This window comes from Propithecus coquereli, unplaced genomic scaffold, assembly GCF_000956105.1.
Source record: "Propithecus coquereli isolate 6110/MARCELLA unplaced genomic scaffold, Pcoq_1.0 Scaffold111, whole genome shotgun sequence".
In the NCBI taxonomy this organism is placed as follows: Eukaryota; Metazoa; Chordata; class Mammalia; order Primates; family Indriidae; genus Propithecus; species Propithecus coquereli.
In genome coordinates, this window is record NW_012135081.1 from 6840573 (window position 1) to 6860345 (window position 19773).

General features: G+C 53.0%; 1 protein-coding gene across 1 annotated transcript; it reads right to left on the bottom strand.

Annotated features, from left to right (window-relative positions):
- Positions 1 to 1761: 1761 nt before the first annotated feature.
- On the bottom strand, positions 1762 to 18232 carry ANKRD52 (ankyrin repeat domain 52). Its single transcript, XM_012652606.1, has 28 exons — positions 18094 to 18232; positions 17691 to 17774; positions 17171 to 17249; positions 16892 to 16962; positions 15657 to 15857; positions 15039 to 15126; positions 14753 to 14895; positions 14245 to 14457; positions 13915 to 13993; positions 13510 to 13624; positions 13250 to 13332; positions 13025 to 13142; positions 12745 to 12813; positions 12417 to 12557; positions 12257 to 12337; positions 9921 to 10032; positions 9646 to 9717; positions 9147 to 9348; positions 8820 to 8907; positions 8624 to 8741; positions 7809 to 8028; positions 7083 to 7170; positions 6891 to 6974; positions 6637 to 6782; positions 6321 to 6403; positions 6025 to 6107; positions 5747 to 5838; positions 1762 to 5332 (listed from the first exon to the last, which is right to left on the bottom strand). The coding sequence occupies exons 1-28, from the start codon at positions 18118 to 18120 to the stop codon at positions 5082 to 5084; spliced, it is 3231 nt and encodes a 1076-aa protein (XP_012508060.1). The 5' UTR covers positions 18121 to 18232; the 3' UTR covers positions 1762 to 5081.
- Between the last annotated feature and the right edge of the window lie 1541 nt (positions 18233 to 19773).

A 19773-nucleotide genomic window follows, 5' to 3' on the forward strand; every position in this document is an offset into this window, starting at 1 on the left:
GGACTGGGCAGATCTGCCCTTTATTGCTGCCCACCAGCATTAAACACCCCCAACCCCAACACTAGCACCACAGGTGGATCCAGGGCAAGGAGAGGGCAGGAATGGGTAAATTGCTTACAGAAAGATTCAACTAGAATCCAGTGAATTGTGCTCAGTTCTCTTTACTTCCTACAACCGAGTACATGGGTCACAGGGTGGAGGGTGCAACAGGACATGGAACATGCCCCTCCGTGGCCCCCAACACACACCTGCACACAGGATGGTGGTGTCTGCAGCATCACAGGTCATGCAGGGCATGGGGAAGGGGAGGTTCACACACACATAGATGCCCACAGTGGGTACCAGACAGAGAACACCCCTGAATATACACAGCTGTACATGGGGAACACCCAGGTCCCCACCCCAACCCTCTCCCCTGTCTTGCTGTCCCCCAGGCAGGGGAACTGTATTGCTTTGAGAGAGCCACCCTGGGGGCTGCTCTGCCAGGCACCCTCCCCCCCACCCACCCCGATTTTGGCACATCTGCAAGACACACGGCAGCAAGAGTAGGCACTCTCCCTCCCAGGCTTCTGCGGCTTAGAGTTGGGGAAGGGGATGGGAGACTTCACCCTCCATCTTTCCCCTAGCCCTTCCCAAACCCCTGCCAAACCCACTCCAGCCAGAACCCACCCCCACCCCCCAAACACACACATACAAAGCTGAGCTATCCAGGAATACCAGGGGAACAAGGAGATTGTCCGGGATGGGAGCAGAGGCAGTGGGGGAAAAGACTGGAAGCAGAGACCCCCCCTGGTGTGGGGTAAGACTGGCACAACAGCTACTTTAGTGCAATTGGAGAGGGTGCCCAGAGTGAGGGGTGGAGATGGGAGGGGAGGTTCTCCCCGACTTCTCTGGGGGCAAAGCCAGGCTTCCAGATTCCCCAGAGAAAGGGCTTAGGAGTGAACGAGGGCCAAGGGCGATCCTCCATCACCTGCCATCCTCTGCCCTCCCAAATGCAGTGACAGCATCCCCCTCACACCTAAGTGGGCAACAGCAGCCTTGGAGTCAGTACCTTCAAGTAATTCAAAGAGCAGACCCTCCCCACCCCAGCTTCCTCCCATCTCTGGGATTTGGTCGCTTCTCTAAGGGGTTGAGTTGGGAGGAGAGAGTCCCCAAGTCAGACCCTTCCCTTTCTACTTCCCTCTTCCCAGACCACTGGGCTTGGTCCTCAAAGATTCCTTACCCCTGCCCTTGCCCGACCTGGGTCAAGGTCATGGAGGGCTGGAGCCACCACAATTAGAGGGGAAGGGGCAGCTTTGTTCCTTAACCCTCCTTCTTAAAAGGTAGGGTTCGAACTAGGTGGGATGGGGGCCCAAACTGGTTTGCCCCAGGAGTAGGGTTTCTGGGCTAGGGTCTGTAAGGCTATTTTCCTTTGTGGTGGGAGGGGGAGGCAAGGGATGAACACTGGGTATGGGGAGAGGGTGAGAAATGGCTAAGAGGGAAGGAGGAAGGGGCCTCCCCGCTGAAGCATAGTCATTGGAGTCATTTAGACGAGGAAACACTCATGTGCCTAACATATAGAGTGTGCCTACTCTTAGCCCCGCCAACCTGGCCCCAACCCCACCTCTCAGGACCCCTTCCAAGACCCCAGAGAAGGTTTTAGGGGTACAGCCGTAGAACCATTTACTCTGGCCCCACCCGCCCTACCCCCAGCCTCTTCTCCCCTTTCAGGTCTAGGGAGTAAGAAGGTGCCTGGGTGGGCAGACAGCGGTGGAAACAGTATTGAGTTTTCCTTTGGTTACATATTGAAGGCAAAGGTGAGCTGGACTTACAGTCAAAACGGATAGGGTGAGGAAGGAAGAGGGGCCACGACTGGGGTTGGAGAGGGAGGAAGGCCCTCCTCAGCCCCTCCATCCCAAGGAACACGTCTACATGGGGTGGCAGTCCCTCAGTCTCATCTTTCCCACCCCCCACAGCACCAAACAAAAGGAGAAGCCCCCTCCCCCAGGGGCTGCTCCCCACCCCAACCTGGGCTGTACATTCAGTGGTTTTTAGCAGTCCTATGGCTCAGGGGGCCACGGGGCAGGGGAGGTGGCCCATCAGTCTCAGCTGGACAGTGGCAGTGACTCGGGTCTGTTGGTCCATCCTAGGACCCACAGTTTGTGCCGTTTGTTTTTCTGAAGGATAGTACACAACCCTACCAAAGCCACCGCCCAATCAGAAACATCCCCCCAAAAATCAGAAACTAAAAACTGGCTCTTTTCATCTCGCCCTCTGATTCACACATCTGTTTCCCTGTCTCCTATGTAGCCCTCGCTCTGTCTCCTTTGCTGGGACCTGGGCTGCTCCCAGGGTCCTCACTTAAAATAGGCCTTTTCACAAAAGTGCTTATTACTTGAAGCAAGTGCTTTAGAGCTGTGGTGGGGAGGGGGAGGGGAAGAAGGTGGGCGAAGGGAAGGAGATGTTCCCTCCTGACCCTACCCCCTTAAGATTGGGGGGCATTCTGCCTGTTTTACTTCACCACACCCGTTTAAGTCAAAGAGGTTTAAAAGAAAAAAATCTTAATATTAAAATAAATATGCAGTGGCCATGAGAATGGTCAAAATGCTTCAAAAAAACACTAGGGGCTGGGGAGCCCAGGGTGAGGTGTGGGGTTTCCTTTGGCATAAGGAGAGGAGGCTGCTTGTCCCCAAGCCTCCTCACAGCCACATGAGGAAGGACAGAGGACTCCCCACCACCTTCCCCAGCACTGCTGACGGTGTGCTGAGGGGCAGCAGGGAACAGACAGCCACCAGAAATCTCATCTAGCAAGACAATGGGGCTCCTGACAAATACTCAGACTCTTCCTGTCATCGCCAAACATTAATAAAGGAGAACACGACTGATACCCCGAGTCTCTTCTCCGGAGGACCCATCTCCCTGCTCCCCTTGCCCCTCACCACCTAATTCCCAGCACCAAGATGAGAAGGTGGGGTGGAATGGGAATATTTTAGGAGAGAGAACTAAAGTTAGGGGCAAGCTTTGCAGAACCAGCAGGGTGGGGGATGGGGGCTGCAGCCCTTAAGAGAGGTCACATTGATTGTCGTAAAGGGGAGGACAAGGTGTGAAGGGAGGTGGGCAAGAGGGGCATCGCAAGGCCCTTTGGCTTTGAAAACAAAAATAAGAACTAAAAGCTGCACAAACCTTCTCACCAATACATGGTCATTTGGAAGCCTTGAAATGGTTTAGGAACTGGGGGTTGGGAGAAGCAAGACACAGAGATAGGGGATAGAAAGGGACCATGAAAACAATAAGGACTTGACAAACACCCCAGGCTTCAGGGAACCAGCATGAGGTATGATTAAGGGTCTCTGTCAGGGAGGGAGGGATCCCTGGGATGCCCCTCTCCCCTCAGCCTACCCTTGGCAAGGGTGGCAAGACATTCAGGGACACAACTGAAAAATGGGTAAGACTGTGAATAAAGCAAACTTGAGTGGGGGAAGGAGGCCAAGGGATCCCCCAGGGGGAGACCTTGTACTGTGTAAACGAAGCCTGTCCAGTTTTCAGGGGACAATACTGATGGCAGCCAAACTGGGCAAGGATGCACTGTAGGGGAAGGGGGCATGACCTCTATTCAAGTTCTGTGTCTTGGCCCCTGGCTGAGGTATTGAGTGTGAGGAAGGGAACAATGGGCTACAGGAGTGGGTCCAACTGTCCAGGAGGATTAACCAGGAGATGGATGGACAGAGCATTTAAAGGGACCAGGGCCAAATTCAATGCTACATTTAGAGAAAACTGCCCCCTTCTCACTCCAGCCCAGTTTGGCTTTGGGATGCGACTTTCAGAAATCTTATCAGTGCAGCCCCTAGCTCAATCCCATCTCTCCCCCTTGCTGGGAGGGCAGGGACCAAGCTTCAGTATCTATTCATCTCTCCTTAGATCAGTTTCCTCCTCACACTGGAGGGGAAGCCTGGGTCCCAAGTAGCCACCGTCCCTGTCTACCCTGCCCCTCCCACCATCTTTGGCTTCAGATCAGGAGTGACTAGGGGCAGTGGGTACTGTCAGACATAACGGAAGGTGGAGGCAGACAGGGGCACAGAGGAACTATGGGACTGGGGGGCACGGGAAAAAGAACATGGTCCCCCTCTCCAAATACATGCAAACACATGCCGGAAACACAAAGGACATACTAGGACTGTGGTTTTGAAATGGGCAGGAAATTAATTTGTTTCTTCCCCTAAAGGATAAAATGCTTACTTAAAAATTCATGACAAGCCTCAAAGTTCAGGGAGAGGAGAGCCAGGGAGGGAATGGCCACAGGCTCTGCCCTTCCAAAAGAAGTTAAAAGAAGCAAGGTTAAAGTGCGTGGTTAGGGGGCCAGGCCAGGAGTGAGAGGGAAGAGGGATGGGGCAGGCTGCGGGGGCAGAACCAGCCCTTGATTTGCATATGAGGAGCCAGGGGAGAGTACAGGATTGGGGCCCAGGTACAGTAGTTGCTGCTTCAAGTGTTTTGCATTTGAACTTTAGGGGCGATAGGGTACAGAAGTGGGGGAAAAGCTTCAGGCCCCAGTGCTAAATACCCTCCCCCCTCATCCTCTAGCTGCCCCTGAAGGGGGAGGGGGATACCCCCAGAGTGCTCACACAGTACCAGAAATTAAGGCTTCTCACTGCTGCGGGGATGGAGGGGCCGGCCGAGCAGGGAGGCAGTGATGGGTATGGGAGAGAAGGATGGGTTCTGCCTGGCAGTAGGGGTCTGGGGAAAAGGGGACACAGAGAGGAGAGTCAGAGGGAAGAGTGGGAGGAGCTGGCAGCAGAAGGGGGAACTGAGAGATGGAGTCAAGAGAGGGGGAGCCAGGCATTTAGCAATCATTTTGGGACACTTGGCAGAGGGGTTGCCCTGGGGGTACCAAGGGCCTGGGGTGCTCCCTGTCGGTCCCAGACCCCTGCCAGGCCAGGATGGTGTGGCAAAGGGGTGAGCAACTGCTCCCCAGTGCTTCTTTTTCCCCCTCCGCCCCCTCCACCCAGTCGTGTTCTCCTTTAAAGTGCCCTAAATGTTTAGACTTTTTCTAAATAAATAGAATAAGATATCAAGCCACCGGCAGGGGGAGGGACACTGGAAGGGGCCTACTCAGAGTAGCAGCCATCTAACCCAATGGCGCCATGCCGCTCCTGGCTGTAGGGGCAGGAGGCCCCATGGGGCAGGGCACCGCAGCCACCCACCGTCTTGGCAGCTGCGATGCCGCAGTTCTTGAGCAGGCTGAAGCTGAAAGGACTGACGGCGTCCTTGGGTGGGAAAGGCTTCATGGTGGAAAGGATCAAGGCCAGGCAGTCTGCCACGTCCTTGTTGGGGGCACAGGCCAGTGCTGGGGTGTGACCTACAGGGACAAGGGAGAGAACTGAGGCACAGGGTCCTGTATCCTGGGTCCCCATCCATCCTCCTCCGGGCCCTAAAGTCTCTTATCTGTAGGGGGAAACCAAGGCAGGTAAGCACCCAGCATGGTCAGAATTCCAGGGTGAGGAGGGCCCAGGAAGACTGACAGGCAGATTCTCAAAGTGCAAGGTAAAGGGCAAAGCATGGAGACAAAAGCCTGGGGTATGTGGGAGGTCTCCCTGACTCTGTTGGCTCCGCCTAGTTCCATCAGACTCCCCTGTGAGAGTCCAGAGTACTCGTGTTGGGGGCCTGCTCTGAGGAGCAACCTTGGGAAGAAAATCTCTGTTATTGCAAGATTAAGAAGAATATCCCTGATCCCAAACCTGGGAGAGGCAGGGGGGCTCTGGACCCCACCCACCTTCTTCATCTACAGCCAGCACTGTGGCCCCACGACTCAGCAAGGCCTGCACCACAGAAGCTAGACCATTCCGGGCAGCAATGTGAAGTGGCCTTGGAAGAAAGGAAAAAGAAGGAACAAGAAGTCAGTGGGATGCCAAACTGCCCTTCCACCCTTAGATAGGGTGGCAAGTGCACTGAACAAATACTGTGAGCTCCAGAGAGCCCCTGGAATGGGGGCCACTCTTTCTTCACCCACCTGCCTCCCCCAGCCAGAAGCCCCCTTCCCTGGGCACTCACATCTGCAGCGCACTGTTGGTAGCATTGATAAGGCCAAGGTCTTGGGTTTCTGCCAGGATCATGAGGGCACATTTCTCATGGCCCTGACGGAGAGGAACAGAAAGTGGAGACTTGTGAAGGAGAAGTGTGACAGGCCACAGGGTACAAGTTAGGGAGGGTGGCAGGTAGGCAAAGAGGTGCCCCACCAGTCAGATAGGCTAAACAATCACGACTTCCAGTGCTTTCTGCAACCAAGGCCTACCCGCCCCCATCCAGCATGTCCCTTACATAGCATGCCCAAACTCTCCAGGCAGTACCTTGCTACAAGCTAAGTGAAGGGCCGTGTTCTTGTTCTCATCCAACACAGTAAGGTCTGCCTTTCCTCGATACAGCAGAAATTCTACAAGAAAAATATAATAAAGGAACTGATGCCTCACTCCAGAGCGGCAGCCACCCTGGCTCTCCACCCTCCAATCTGCATATACTTTGCATCCCATCCACAGAGGGTGAGACACCCAAAGACATCCCTCCTGCTTCCTGAACCCCAGCCCTACAAGCGCCCACAGGCAGGGCTGATCCATCCAACAAACACCCAAGTGTAGCTCCTCCCATCCACCTACGGCCCCTACACACCCACAGCAGCAGTCTGCCCATTCTCAGCTGCCGTCATGAGCGCAGTGCGGCCAGTGTGGTCAGTGGCGTTCACCTCGGCTTGGTGCTGCAACAGCATCCGGAGTCCAGAGACATTATCCGCGAAGGCAGCGGCGTGAAGAGGGGTCCTGTGGGGTGGGGGTCAGGGCAGACTGAAATTGGGAAGACTCTTCTGCCTGAGCAGAAAGAGGAAGCCGGAGGCAACTCAGGCTTCTCCCAACCCTTCCATCACTCACCGTCCTTTGGCATCACGGCTGTTCACAATCTTGGCACCCAGAGCTCCCAACAGCATCTCTGTAGTGCTGTCCTGGTTATTAATTCTGGGAGAAGAGGGAGGAGGGGTCATCAGGAGGGACAAGGGAAATGGACTTGTCCTAAGCCCAGGTCACAGCCCTGAGAGAGGGGCTAATACATTGGAAAGGACTTACACTGCACAGTGCAAAGGAGTGAAGGGGTTTCCTTCCAGGTATGAAAACGGGCTGTGTTCAAGTAACAACTCCAGACAATCTTCATGTCCTGGGCATAAGGAAGAAAGGAGTGGTGATGGAGAGAAATGACAAGTTTCCCTACACTTGCCCTGTCCATTTTTTTTTTTTTTTTTTGAGACATAGTCTCACTCTGTTGCCCGGGCTAGAGTGCTGTAGCATTGGCCTAGCTCACAGCAACCTCAAACACCTGGGCTCAAGTGATCCTCCTGTCTCAGCCTCCCAAATAGCTAGGACTACAGGTGTGAGCCACCATGCTAGGTTAATTTTTTCTATTTTTAGTCGCCTGGCTAATTTTTCTATTTTTAGTAGAGACGGGTCTCATTCTTGCTCAGGCTGGTCCCGAACTCCTGAGCTCAAGTGATCCTCCTGCCTCAGCTTCCTAGAATGTTAGGATTATAGACATGAGCCACCATGCCTGGCCTCATTTTTTTTTTTTTAAGAGATGGAGTTTCACTGTTACCCAGGTTAGCCTCAAACTCAAGCAATCCTCCATCTTGGCCTCCCGAAGTGCTAATTACAGGTGTAAGCCACCACACCTGGGCTCTGTCCTTTCTTTTGACACTCCATTTCACTTCCAGATCAACCCAGCTTCCTCCCATAACCCAATTGTCCCCTCCTATACACCCCATACACATTCCTGTGCCTGCAAAGGCCCCAGATCAGTACCAGTGTAGGAGGCCCAGTGCATGGGCGAGTATCCGCTGTAATCCACCCCGGCATCCAGGGGGTCTGTGGAAAGGGCAGCCTGCAGCAGGGTCCGCAGTACTGCAGTGTGGCCACAGGCTGAGGCCAGGTGAATGGGTGTGCGGCCCTTAAAGTCTCGGCATAGTACAAACGCATCATGGTCCAGCAGGGCAGCCAGGCAGTCCTCACAGCCAGTCACTGCCTGTGGGTGACGTGGGAGTATGAGTGGGGTGAGAAGCCACTCCCTTTCCACCAGCCAGTTGCTAGGGGCTGGCCTAGGGGTAAGAAATACTTCCAGGGCTCCAAGCCTTGTCTTTACAACAATGATTCTAAATGTTAGGGATCAGCACCTCCTTCCTTGACTCTCTCTATGCTAATCAGGGTGGTGAGAGTTAATACTGGAGTTCTGGAATAAAAGACCAAATGGAGAGTACAAAAGAGACTAAGAGACTGGGATCAAAATTTCCTGCAGGAAGAGGAAGAGGCTTTAGGACAGGTGATTGAGGAGAAGGATCTGGGTGGTAGCATCATTACCTGATGGGACAGGGCCAAGAGGGTATCTTGGGCAGAGTCTGGGTGAGGAGCATGTGGTTGTATGTGATTGCAAAGCAGGGTTATCTGGGGAATCAGCCCATGATGTCAGGGACACATCCTGGGGCAAGCCCAGTAAGGCCCAGTAAGACCCTGGGCACAGAATCCTGGCCCGTCTCCTAGACACTCTGATGCCCTACTGCTAGGACCCTGTGCTCCCACACCAAGGCCTGTCTGTGAGCAGTCCCACCCAGGAGCTCACTCACCCCACGGTGGAGGGCAGTGCGGCCCCGGAGGTCAGCAGCATCAGCTGTGGATCCTTTCTCTAGCAGCAGATGTACACAGTCCACGTGGCCATTCATGATAGCCAACATCAGTGGGGTTCTACAGAGGGGGCAGGAGAAAGGGTGAGGGTCCAGCAAGGATTGGAAAACCTGTACCCCACCCATGGCCCACACTCACTGTCCATAGGCATCCATGACATCTGTGATGTCAGCTCGTTCTCCACTGTCTATCAGCAAGTGCAGGGAATCAGTGTGGCCAGAGGCAGCTAGAGAAAAAGGAAGACCGCGTCAGAGCAGGGTCAGGAAGGTAGGCCAAGCCTAAGGGACTCAGGAGCCGAGATTATGGGAAGACCAGGACCAGGGAGAAATCTTTGAGGATAGGAAACTACGAATCAGGGCTTGAAGTTTCCATTCTCCTCACCCTACCCTATTTCCACCCCCAACCCCATCCAGGAGGGATTTAGTATGGCAAGGGTAGGACTGCAAGCCCGAAGGGGGTACTGACCAGCAGCGTGCAGGGGCGTCCACTTGCGCTTGCGCTCTTTGATGAGGGCAGAGGCGCCATGGGCCGTAAGCACCTCCACACACTCAGTAGAGCCTCGCTCAGTGGCCAGGAAGAGCGCGGTCCGGCCCTTGTGGTCCCTTACATCCAGGTTCACCAGCGTCTCAGCCAGCGTCTTCAGGGCTTCACAGTGACCGTTGTAGGCCTGGTGAGAGCAGGCAAGCAACAGGCACAGTTTGGGACATTCCCCTGTCCCTAACCCACCCCAACTCTGCTCTCAGGGTTTATGGGGAGGCTTCAGGCATAAGTCCTCTACAAACCCTTGGGCCCCACAAGGCCTCTTACCCTGCACTGTGCTCATCCCCTGTCCAGGCAACTCCCTGCTTGGCACATTCCCGCAAGAAGGCAGAAACAAGGATACATTCACAAGTGCCAGCCCCTTTGTGTGGGCCTCGGGGCAAGTCGGGACAAGGAAGGCAAGAGGAAAAGACTTGGGACTCACAGCTAAGTGCAAAGGGCTGACTGGAATGGTGCTCTCCACATCCTCCAGGCAGTTAAAGGACATTTCTAAGAGCTGCAATGGACAGGAAAGTAGGTGATAAGACTTTGGAACTCCCACGTTATTATCTCAGTCCCCCACTCACAGTAATCCCCTAAGCCCCTGGATCTAAAGCCCACATTTGATTCAACCACCCCTTGGCTTCAGAATCCACAAACCCAAAGATGGGCTCTGTGCCTTGCCCGCCTCCCCTCCCCCAGGCCGGTCATGACACATACCAATTCGAGGTTCTGTCTGTTGCCATAGGCGGCTGCATAGTGCACAGCTGTGTAGCCCTGCCTGTCCCGCAGGGAGGGGTCTGCACCGTTATCCAGTAAGAACTCCAGACAGCTGGGGAGCCAGGGGTACACTGTGAGGCAGGGACAGGCCCAGCCCAGGAAGGCACAGTTCTGGGAGGGCCAGAGAGGGGCAAGGGAGCCCCTCCAGGCCTACCTGGCCACCACCCATCCTCTGGTCTAGGTAGGCTCTCCTGCCCATTCTTCAGCCCCAGCTTCAGTCCTACTACCTTCTCAAGGTCTGCCCTACTACGAGGTATAAGAAGGCTGCCAAGAAGTTCAGAGGAGGCAGCACCTTCCCCTGGGAAGACTGGGGAAGGGTTCACAGAGGAGAGGAGCTGGGACTGAGTACGAGATGAGTAGGACTTCCTCAGATGGGCTAGGAGAAGGCATCCTAGGCAGGGGTTAGCATGGCTTCAGTGCCCTCCTCTGCTCTTTGAATGCTCTCCTAGAGAACCTAGAGCACAATACTCAGTTATCAACCTCCTGCCGATCCACATGCTTTCCCCCATACCTCCAGGCATGCTAACTCCTGCCTAGGATGCCTTCTTCTCCCAGTCCATCCGAAGAAGTCCTACTCATCTCACACTCAGTCCCAGCTCCTCTCCTCTGTGAGCCCTTCCCCAGTCTTCCCAGGGGAAGGTGCTGCCTCCTCTGAACTTCTTGGCAGCCTTCTTATACCTTTATAGTAGTAATAATAAAGTGTCTAGCACTACGTGTCAAGCAGTTCTAAGTATGTCACGTGTATTAAATAATTTAATCCTCCTAATGATCCTATGAGGTAGATACTATTTTTTATCCTTACTATGGTTAAGGAAATTGAGGCACTGAGGTTAAGTAACTTGTCAAGGGTCACACAGCTGAGCCTCTTGGATTTTATTGTCCTTTTTAAAAAATAAACTTTTCTTTTTTTTGAGACAGAGTCTCTGTTGTCCAGGCTAGAGGGCAGTTGTATCATCGTAGCTTACTGCAATCCCAAACTCCTAGGCTCAAGCGATCCTCCTGCCTCAGCCTCCCTAGTGGATAGGACTACAGGCACGTGTCACCAAGCCAAGCTAATCTTTTTATTTTTGTAGAAATGGGGTCTCACTATTGCCCAAGATAGTCTCAAATCCCCCTGTCTCTGCCTGCCAAAGTGTTATCATAACAGGCCTGAGCTACAGCACCCACCAAAAAATAAACCTTTAACAAAAGCTTTTTTTATTTTTAGAGATGGGGGTCTCACTATGTTGCCCAGGCTAGAATGCAATAACTATTCACAGGTGTGATCATCATGCATCACAGCCTTGAACTCCTGAGCTCAAATGATCCTCTGACCTCAGTCTTCTGAGTAGCTGGGACTAAGGCACATCCCACTGTGCCTGGCAAAAAATGAACTTTTTATTTGAGAACAGTCTTATAGAAAAATTGTGAAGAGAGTTCCCATATATGCCACACCTAGTTTCCCCTATTATTAATATCTTACATCATAAGTGTTCTTTTGTTTATCTTCCCCAATAGATTATTAGTTTTCAAAAGGCAGAAATTTGGGGTAATTCATCTTTTATCCTTAGTATCTAGCATAATACTTAAAACATAGTAAGTAAACAGTCAATTAATTCTTGTGAAATAAATAAATGATTTTGTGTACTTAGCTTTTCTGATCTTCTCAAGAAAACCATCCATCCCTTTAGAGAAGGAACTATGTCTCACACTTTTGTCTTTGCCCACTCTGGGTCAAACCCAGAGTGCTTAAAACACACTGCTAGGAGCTGGCTGCAGTGGCTTACGCCTGTAATCCCAGCAACCTGGGAGGCTCAGGTGGGAGGAATGCTAGGAAAAAAATCAAACTAGACCAGGCGCGGTGGCTCACGCCTGTAATCCTAGCTCTCTGGGAGGCCGAGGCGGGCGGATTGTTTGAGCTCAGGAGTTCGAAACCAGCCTGAGCAAGAGCGAGACCCCGTCTCTACTAAAAATAGAAAGAAATTAATTGGACAACTAAAAATACATAGAAAAAATTAGCCGGGCATGGTGGCGCATGCCTGTAGTCCCAGCTACTCGGGAGGCTGAGGCAGAAGGATTGCTTGAGCCATTCAACATACAAAAGTCAGTAGCATTCTTAGACAACAGTGAGACTCTGTCTCAAAAAAAAAAAAAAAAAAAATCAAACCAAACACTGCTGACTGACCAGCATGACAGCAACAGAAATGCGGTGGTGGAGATTCGGAGGTGGTGGGAGAATGACAGAACCAGAGTTAGCACTTTGGGAAAGCACGTCCCGGGGGTCTTCTGTTACTCACAAGAAAGCCTCCTTCCTGCGGGACTCCTTCAGTGGCTCGTCCTCTTCAGCGTCGTGGCTGGAAGGTGTGTGGGGTTCCGCTCTAGAGAAGAGACAGAAAAGGTCAGAGGGAGGTTCAGGGAGGTGAATGGGGTTGAGAAGGGCCAAAGTGGGAGTCTCACCTCCTATAAGTGTCGGAGGCGGCAGCATAGTGCAGGGGAGAGCAACCTTTACAGTCAGCCTCGTTGACGCCTGCCCCAGCAGTCACCAGTGTTACTGCACACTGGTAGCTACCGTTGGCGGCTGCATAGTGCAGTGGGGTCCTGGGCAAGGAGTGAAGGAAGGTGGGTAAGAGAATCAGGGAGAGATCCAAATGCAACCAGATGAGCATCCAAATGCTGTTCTGCAACATTCTCTTCACTTAGTCTCCAACTCCCCACCCCTTCTTCCCTTTACCATTTTTCTCTCTAATCAGACATTCCCTACGTATACCCCTGCATGTTAACATACCTTCCAAATTTGTCTCTCCTCCTCAAGTCAGCTCCACTGCTCAACAGCAAATTAAGACATTCAACATTCCTAAGAGGAAGATGACTGTTAAGGGAGTTAGAGCCTCAGGGAGAAGCCATAGGCTCAGGGAGGGGCTGAGGAAGGATGGAACTAAGCAGCTCTTTCTGCTGTGACTGCTCTCATTGTGAGAGGGGGAACAGATATGGGCAGGTAAGAATGAGGGGCTCAGACCCCTGCCCACTATCTTCTCAAGGCCAGGGAGAGAGGAAAGAGAACTCACCCTCCAGAAGCAGCAGCATGAAGACAGGTGCGGCCAAGGTTGTCAGGTGTATTGATGTCAAACCCAGCTGAAAGCACATGCTCATTGCTGAGTGAAGATACAATGCTGTACAGCTGACCTGGAGGGGTGGAAGAGCCACAGATCACATCCGAGAGCATTAAGCAGAGAGGGAAAGGCCTCTACTCTCTTATACACCTGCCTGAGCCCCACCCAGTTGGCACATACCTGAGGAAAGCAGCTTACGACAACAGTCAGAGAATCCAAAGAGGACGGCTAAGTGCAGAGGGAACATGTCATGGATGCCACGCCTGGGGAGAAGTTGAGGGACTCAGTCCTTGGGTCAAGGAGGGACCAGTTATAGATCTCTTTTTTGCAGCCCACCACCATCCTAGAGTTCAGGGTAGGAGGTTCTCCAAGGTTCCCTTTGGCAAGCTTCCTTGTTTGATGTGAGCAGTCTGTATAGACCTGAAGGGGCCCTAACTTACCGGGCGGTATCCGCGCCATTGGTCATGAGGGTGCTGATGAGCAGCTCGTGTCCATAGCGAGCAGCCACATGCAGTGGCGTGTTCCCAAATTTGTCAGCACAATCAATCTCGCTGCCTGAGGGAAGGCAAATACAAACTCAGGCAGACCTCAGGCTTAAGACCACTCTCACTAGTTAGCTACCATTTGAGTACTTATTAAGTACCAGGTGCCAGGCCCATCATTCTACATGTATTATCTTGTTTGTAAGCCTTAGGAGACTGGCGGAGCAGAGCAGGGCCATTTCCACAGAGTTCCAAGTGCCTATCCTGACTAGAAGAGGGCAAAAGGAGGGAGGTAGGGGGTTTCTAGGGATGAATTACTTGGGGGAGGAGGAGATGAGAACACAAAGTCTCCCCAGTCCATACCATTCTGGATGAGGATCTGGGAGCGCGTGAAACGGCCATGGATTGCAGCCATGTGCAGAGGACTTTTCCCTTCTTTGCTCTGTGGAAACATGGTGGGTTTTTTTCAATGCAAAGAAGAAAATGCCCTGTTCCCCCTTCCAAGGACACATCTCTGAGGACAGAGAGGTCATATGGGCATCTTCTCAGTTCACACTGTCCTAAGTCCCTAGCAAGGTTTAATCACCCCAGGAGGCAAGGAGACAACTCCCCAGGAAAGCTATCAAGACATGGTCAGGACCCCTAGAGCCAGGTTCCTCTCCCCACTGGTTTAAGCCTCATCCCTTCAGGCACCTGGTAGTTGACATCAGCCCCGTTATTGACCAACAGCTCCAAGCAGAGCGCGCCATTGGTGGAGACTGCAGCCACATGCAGTGGTGTGAAGCCCTTGTCATTTGGCTGGTTGACATTGGCTCCTGCATTCACCAGCTCAATAGCCACAGCATCCTGGCCCAGGTAGCAGGCGATGTGCAAAGCTGTGTTTCCAAAAGCGTTGGGCTCATCAATCTGGATTTCCAGGGGTGAGGGTAAGGGAGGTATCAGTTTAAACAAAATGGAAGCTGGCATATATGGCCTAGAGAGTCCCAGAAATCCAATGACTGCCTCAGTCCCCTCAGGTTCCTGACCCAAAAGACTGAGGGCAGTATTACTTAAGGTAAGCGTTATTCAGACACTCTTCACCACATCTTCCCAACCTCCCAAAAACCACACCAACACTCCCAGCATCTTCATACCGCTATAACTGAGTCTGACCTCCCACTCCCTCCCCTTAGTCCGCAGCCCCCGTGCTCAGCACCCTGACCTCAGCCCCCATCCGAAGCAGGTACTTCACCACTTCAATCTGGCCACTAGCAGCGGCTGTATGGAGCAGTCCATAGCCCTTGCGGTCCTTACAGCCAAGGTCTGCTCCCCGTGCCACCAGCAGTTTCAGGACCTCCAAATGCCCTGAAAAAAGAAAGGACACTCTCAAGGAGGTAGAAGATGAACTCTACGACCCTGAGCTCCTCTCTCCAAAGGCTGCAACCCATATCCCTTCCCTATGAATCCTAAATGTCAACTTTCTGATTTTCCTGTGTATTCTCTCTCACCTAGAAAAGCTGCCCAGTGCAGAGGCTGCCGCTCCTTTTTGTCACAGACATTTAGGCTGGCTCCTTTGTTGAGGAGCAGGTTCACCGTCTGTATCAGGATATGAAAGACATCTGTTCAGCACCAGGTTCATGCTGACAATCTACCTAAGAGCAGAGGCCTCATCTCTTGATAAGGCTGAGCCAGCCTAATTAATGCCTGTGTTCTTGAGCAGAACAATCTGGAGGACTAAAGGGAATAGCAGAAGCAGGCACTAAGGAGATATCAGATAGACCTGGAACTTTAAGGGAAACTCAAGGGAGTCTCTTCAGGTGATCTGGTGGTTCTTAAACTCTTATAAGGCTTTGAAAATCTGTTGAAAGACATGGACTTTCTCTTCAGAAAAACGCATGTATGCAAAAATTGTCCATGTAACATCAGAGGGTTTGTCAACCTCCTGAAGTCCAAGTCAAGACTGTCAATCTAGTCCAATCATTCATTTGGTGCTTGAGCTGGAGTGTTTATATAACCATCTGGGCTGCTTCTCCCCCAGGCCTGATGGCCCAGAAGCAGGGAAAGGTAAGTAGAAAAGTAAGGAAAGGGAAAGCACTAGGCTGGGCCTGGATTGGAGCAGTCCTCACCTCAAGATGCCCACTATGCACTGCATGGTGCAGAGCACTGCGCCCGCTCCTGTCAGCCACGTTGAGGCTGCTCAACAGGGGTGCCAGAGCCTCAGCACACTTGGTGGCCCGGTTGGCAGCAGCCACATGCAGTGGTGTCTGCCACAGCTTGTCCCGGGCATTCACATCTGCTGAATGTGCCAGCAGCAGCCCCAGCACCTTCTGTTGAGGGGCAGGGGGCAAAAGATAGAGGGGGATCAGAGGGTAAAACAACAGGAAATGGAGGAGGGATAGGTCAGCATGGCACATATGGCACCATCCCCCCCAACACAGAGTCTCTTCTCACTTTTCCAACATACATAGCCTTTCCATACCTACTTCCCATCTTCTGCAGCTTTTTAAAGCTTAAAAATCTTCCTTACCTTGCTGAAGAAAACAGGGACCCCTTCTCCTCAAGTCACCTGGTATCACTCCCCAACCCAGACCCTGAAAATCTTCACCCACAAACATCCATTCCCAAACAAATCCACACATGTAGATCCATACATCCCAACCCCCCACTACTTCCAGGAAAGCTAAATGCCCTTGCTACATTAACGGCCTGAACATGTTCCTTAGCCCTTTCATAGGCACCAAAATCATTTCCATTACCTCAGTAAGCAAACAGATACTGGTTCCTCTCCAAAATCCAGTCTAAAATGCCCCTCCTAACCACCACCCACTTCATTCCCACCGGCTTCAGCCCCTCCCCCTGATGGCTGGAGCCAGTGATGGCTGAATTGGGGCTGGGGGTCTCCTTTTCCCTCTCTTCAGGATTACTGGGAACAGGGTAGAGGGCCCGACTAATAAAATATGTTTGGCCCCTGTGCTGTCAACTTTCATGCTGCTTGAGGGGCAGGGATGCAAGAGATCACTATGCCCATCCCCCATCACAAGGAAAGAAATCTCAGTGCCCAGAGGGGGATCAGACTCAAGGTGGCCCCCCAGGGAGGGATGAGTCACTCAGGCCTGGCAGCAGGGCCCCCGCAGTCTGCCAGCCCAGTGTTAAGCTCTCCCTGACGTCACATCAGCTGGCAGCATTCAGCCCCCTTACCAGCCTGTTTTAGGGGTAGAAAGGAGGGGCCAAGATCTGGACTCCTCCCTACCTGGGGTAGAACAGCTTGTAGGGCAGAGGATTGAGACTCTCCAACCTTTAACCCCCACCTTTAATCAACTCATCCTTTTTGGAAGGATAACAGAAGGTGGGAGGCCCATACCTCGTTTCGGGAGGCAGCAGCACGATGAAGAGGGGTCAGCCACAGTGTGTCCTTAGCGTTGACATTAGCACCTGTGGGGATATAATTTCCTATTTTGATGGAAGGTGGGGAGAGGGTGAGAAAGAAGCCAGTAACTAGGCCAGGGAATCTGGATGGAGCTGGCACCTCACATGGGACTAAACCCCAGAGATCAATCCTTGGATATCAAAAAAAGAGACTCCTCCCCTCTCTCCTTCCCTCTCTCCCTAGATGCCACACCTTCCAGCTCCCCTCTTTCACCTGACATCAGTAGCAACTGGAGGATGGGGACATCGCCTACGTAGGCAGCAGCATGCAGTGGGGTTCGCCTCTCTTGGTCCTGGGAAGGCAGAAAAGAGGAGGGGCTGTGGTGGTGGTAGGAAACTATGAAGGACCCTAGCCCACGTCTTAGAGCTCCAGGCTTTCCCCCACAATCTCTTCCCACGGCAGCATTCTGAGAGTCAAAGATAAGCACCTAGGGAGGGTGGAGTCAGGGCTACAAGGCCAAGAAGCCGTCTCCTTTTTCCAGGAGGGGTGGGGGCGCTGCAGACCCCAATGGTTCAGAAAAAGAATACGGTTTCTGGGCATCCCCAGACCCACTGGCCTGTGGTCCAAGCCTGACTGACCTACTGTTCCCCATCCTCAAATGCAGAGCTGGCTCCCACCCCAGGGTGGAAAGAGGTGCGGCCTCATCTGAGCAGAGGAGACCCGGAGCCGCCCCACTGCGAGCGGTCCAGCACACCGGATTCAGGGCTCGCCATCCTCCCTGCTCCCAACTCACCAGCACATTGATGTTCTCCTTCTGTGAGAGGAGGGAACGCACTTCCTCCACATCTCGACTAAAGATGGCCTGGACCAGGGGCGGCTGCAAGCAGAACCCGCATTCAGGGAGCGGGCCGGAGCGGAACCGCGGTGGGGGTGGGGGAGCACCCAGCTTTGAGGGGGGACGTCGCTGGAGGGGCTCCGCTGTGGGGGGTCCTGGCTGCAACGCGCTCCTGCGGTGCCTCCGCCGGTTGCCAGGTCCCCAAGGACACCGGCTCGGCTGAGGGGAGCGCGGCGTGGGGCGGGGCGGGAGCTGCGGTAGCCCGGGGCTCCAGCCCAGCCTAGGCCGCACATCCCCCGGCTCGCGTGGCGGCGGCACCGAGCCCTGGAAGGAGGAAGCAGGGAAGGGCAGGAGGGCTGACCTGGTCCGTGATGCTGAGGATCCCCATGGCCCGGCCCGGGCTCCGTCCGCATCGAGCTCCCGGCGGCGGCGGCAGCAGCTCCACCGGGGACACGGGGCGGCCCAGGCGGCGGCTGCGGCGGCGGCGGCGGCTGCGGGGAGAGCGCGGCCCCGCCTACCGGGGGGCGGGCGAGCGGGAGGCCGCAGCGCTCCCTGGCGGCCGTCCTGGGCCCGGCCGCAGGGCTCTCGCCGCGCAGGCTGTCCCAGGCCGCAGCGCCCTCCGCCCCACCCCGGCTGCCGGAGCTGCCCGGCACCCCAGATCTCGGACGCTGGCACCCGGTTCCCCTGGCCGGCCGCGCTGTGTTCTCCGCTCCAGTCTGACGGTCTGCGGGGTCCCCCACAAGACCCTAGCGGAAACCCAGGCCTTGGTCCCGCCGTTCCTCTCAACCTGGGGACCAAACGGCTGGCCAGATCTCACCCAGCCCACAATGCCCCCGCCCGAGCTAACTCCTCTCGTCAGCTATTCCATACGCCAAATTCCCCACAGACTAGGGGAAATTGGGGGGTGGAGATCTAGGAATTATATATGTCAATAGCCCCAGAGGGAGCGAAGGCGCGTATCTCCACTGGCGGACACGTGAACTCCGTAGAAAGGAACTAGCTAAAGTGCTCAAACTGCAGAGAAACCCTAAGAAGGATTCTCCTGCTGCAGAAAACCCCCACAAAGAGGCTAGGATAACTGGCAACTGGAGAAGTCCTACAAGGCCGACAGAAGGGGCACTTTTCAACTCCCTAACTACTCCATTGCCAGGTTAAAGTGGTAGGGTGATTACACTTCAAAAACGCAAAGGTTTCTCCCCAGAAAAGAGTAGGGGTGTTCCCCCACCCTTGAGCTGTCAATTAGGGAAGAACTGAATGAATGGAAGTCATTCCAGCCCAGAAAGGAAAAAGGGGGGAAGAAGAAAAGTGGAGATTGAAAAATTGGTACAGTAAAGGTGATTCAGGGTCCTGATCCGAGTTAGCAACTCTACACGTTGAAGGAAACATTTTATGGAAGAAGTGTAGCATGCGGGTCCCCTGTCAAGGCCTTATATATAAAATAAAGCCTTCCCTTGCCTTCAATATCTTGCGTCCCGCTAGAAAGATACTCAAAACACTGGCAACAGTGCTTTTCCCTGGAGAGAAAAAACTGGGGAACAGGAATGAGGAATGAGAGGGAAATTCACCTATCACTATATACCTTTCAGAGTGTTTTGAATTTTTACCATATTGAAAATAAAATTTAAAATATTGCTTAAACTCCACTGCTAAATTTGATTGGCTTCAAAACAAAACCAAACCAAAAACACTTACCTGTTAACCAGGAAGTCTCCCCTGATTAACAGGCTCTTTTCCTTTTGTTAGTTCTTAGCATATACTTAGTTTGCCCTGCCACAATCTGGTTTAAATTGTACACCTTTGTTTCTAATTTCACCTGATATTTTTATGACACACAGGTGTCAGACATTTCAGAACAGATTTTAATTTCCTTATTAGCCAGAGTCAGCGTCTTCCCTAACACAGAACTGTACATTGTTTTTATTTTTGTTTAATGGAAAAAGAATTTTGAGCTTTCTGAAGGCAAAGCTATACATTAAAAGTGTACATTAAATTTTTTCTTAGCTCCAGCAGATCAGCGCATGGAAACAGTCATTTAATATTT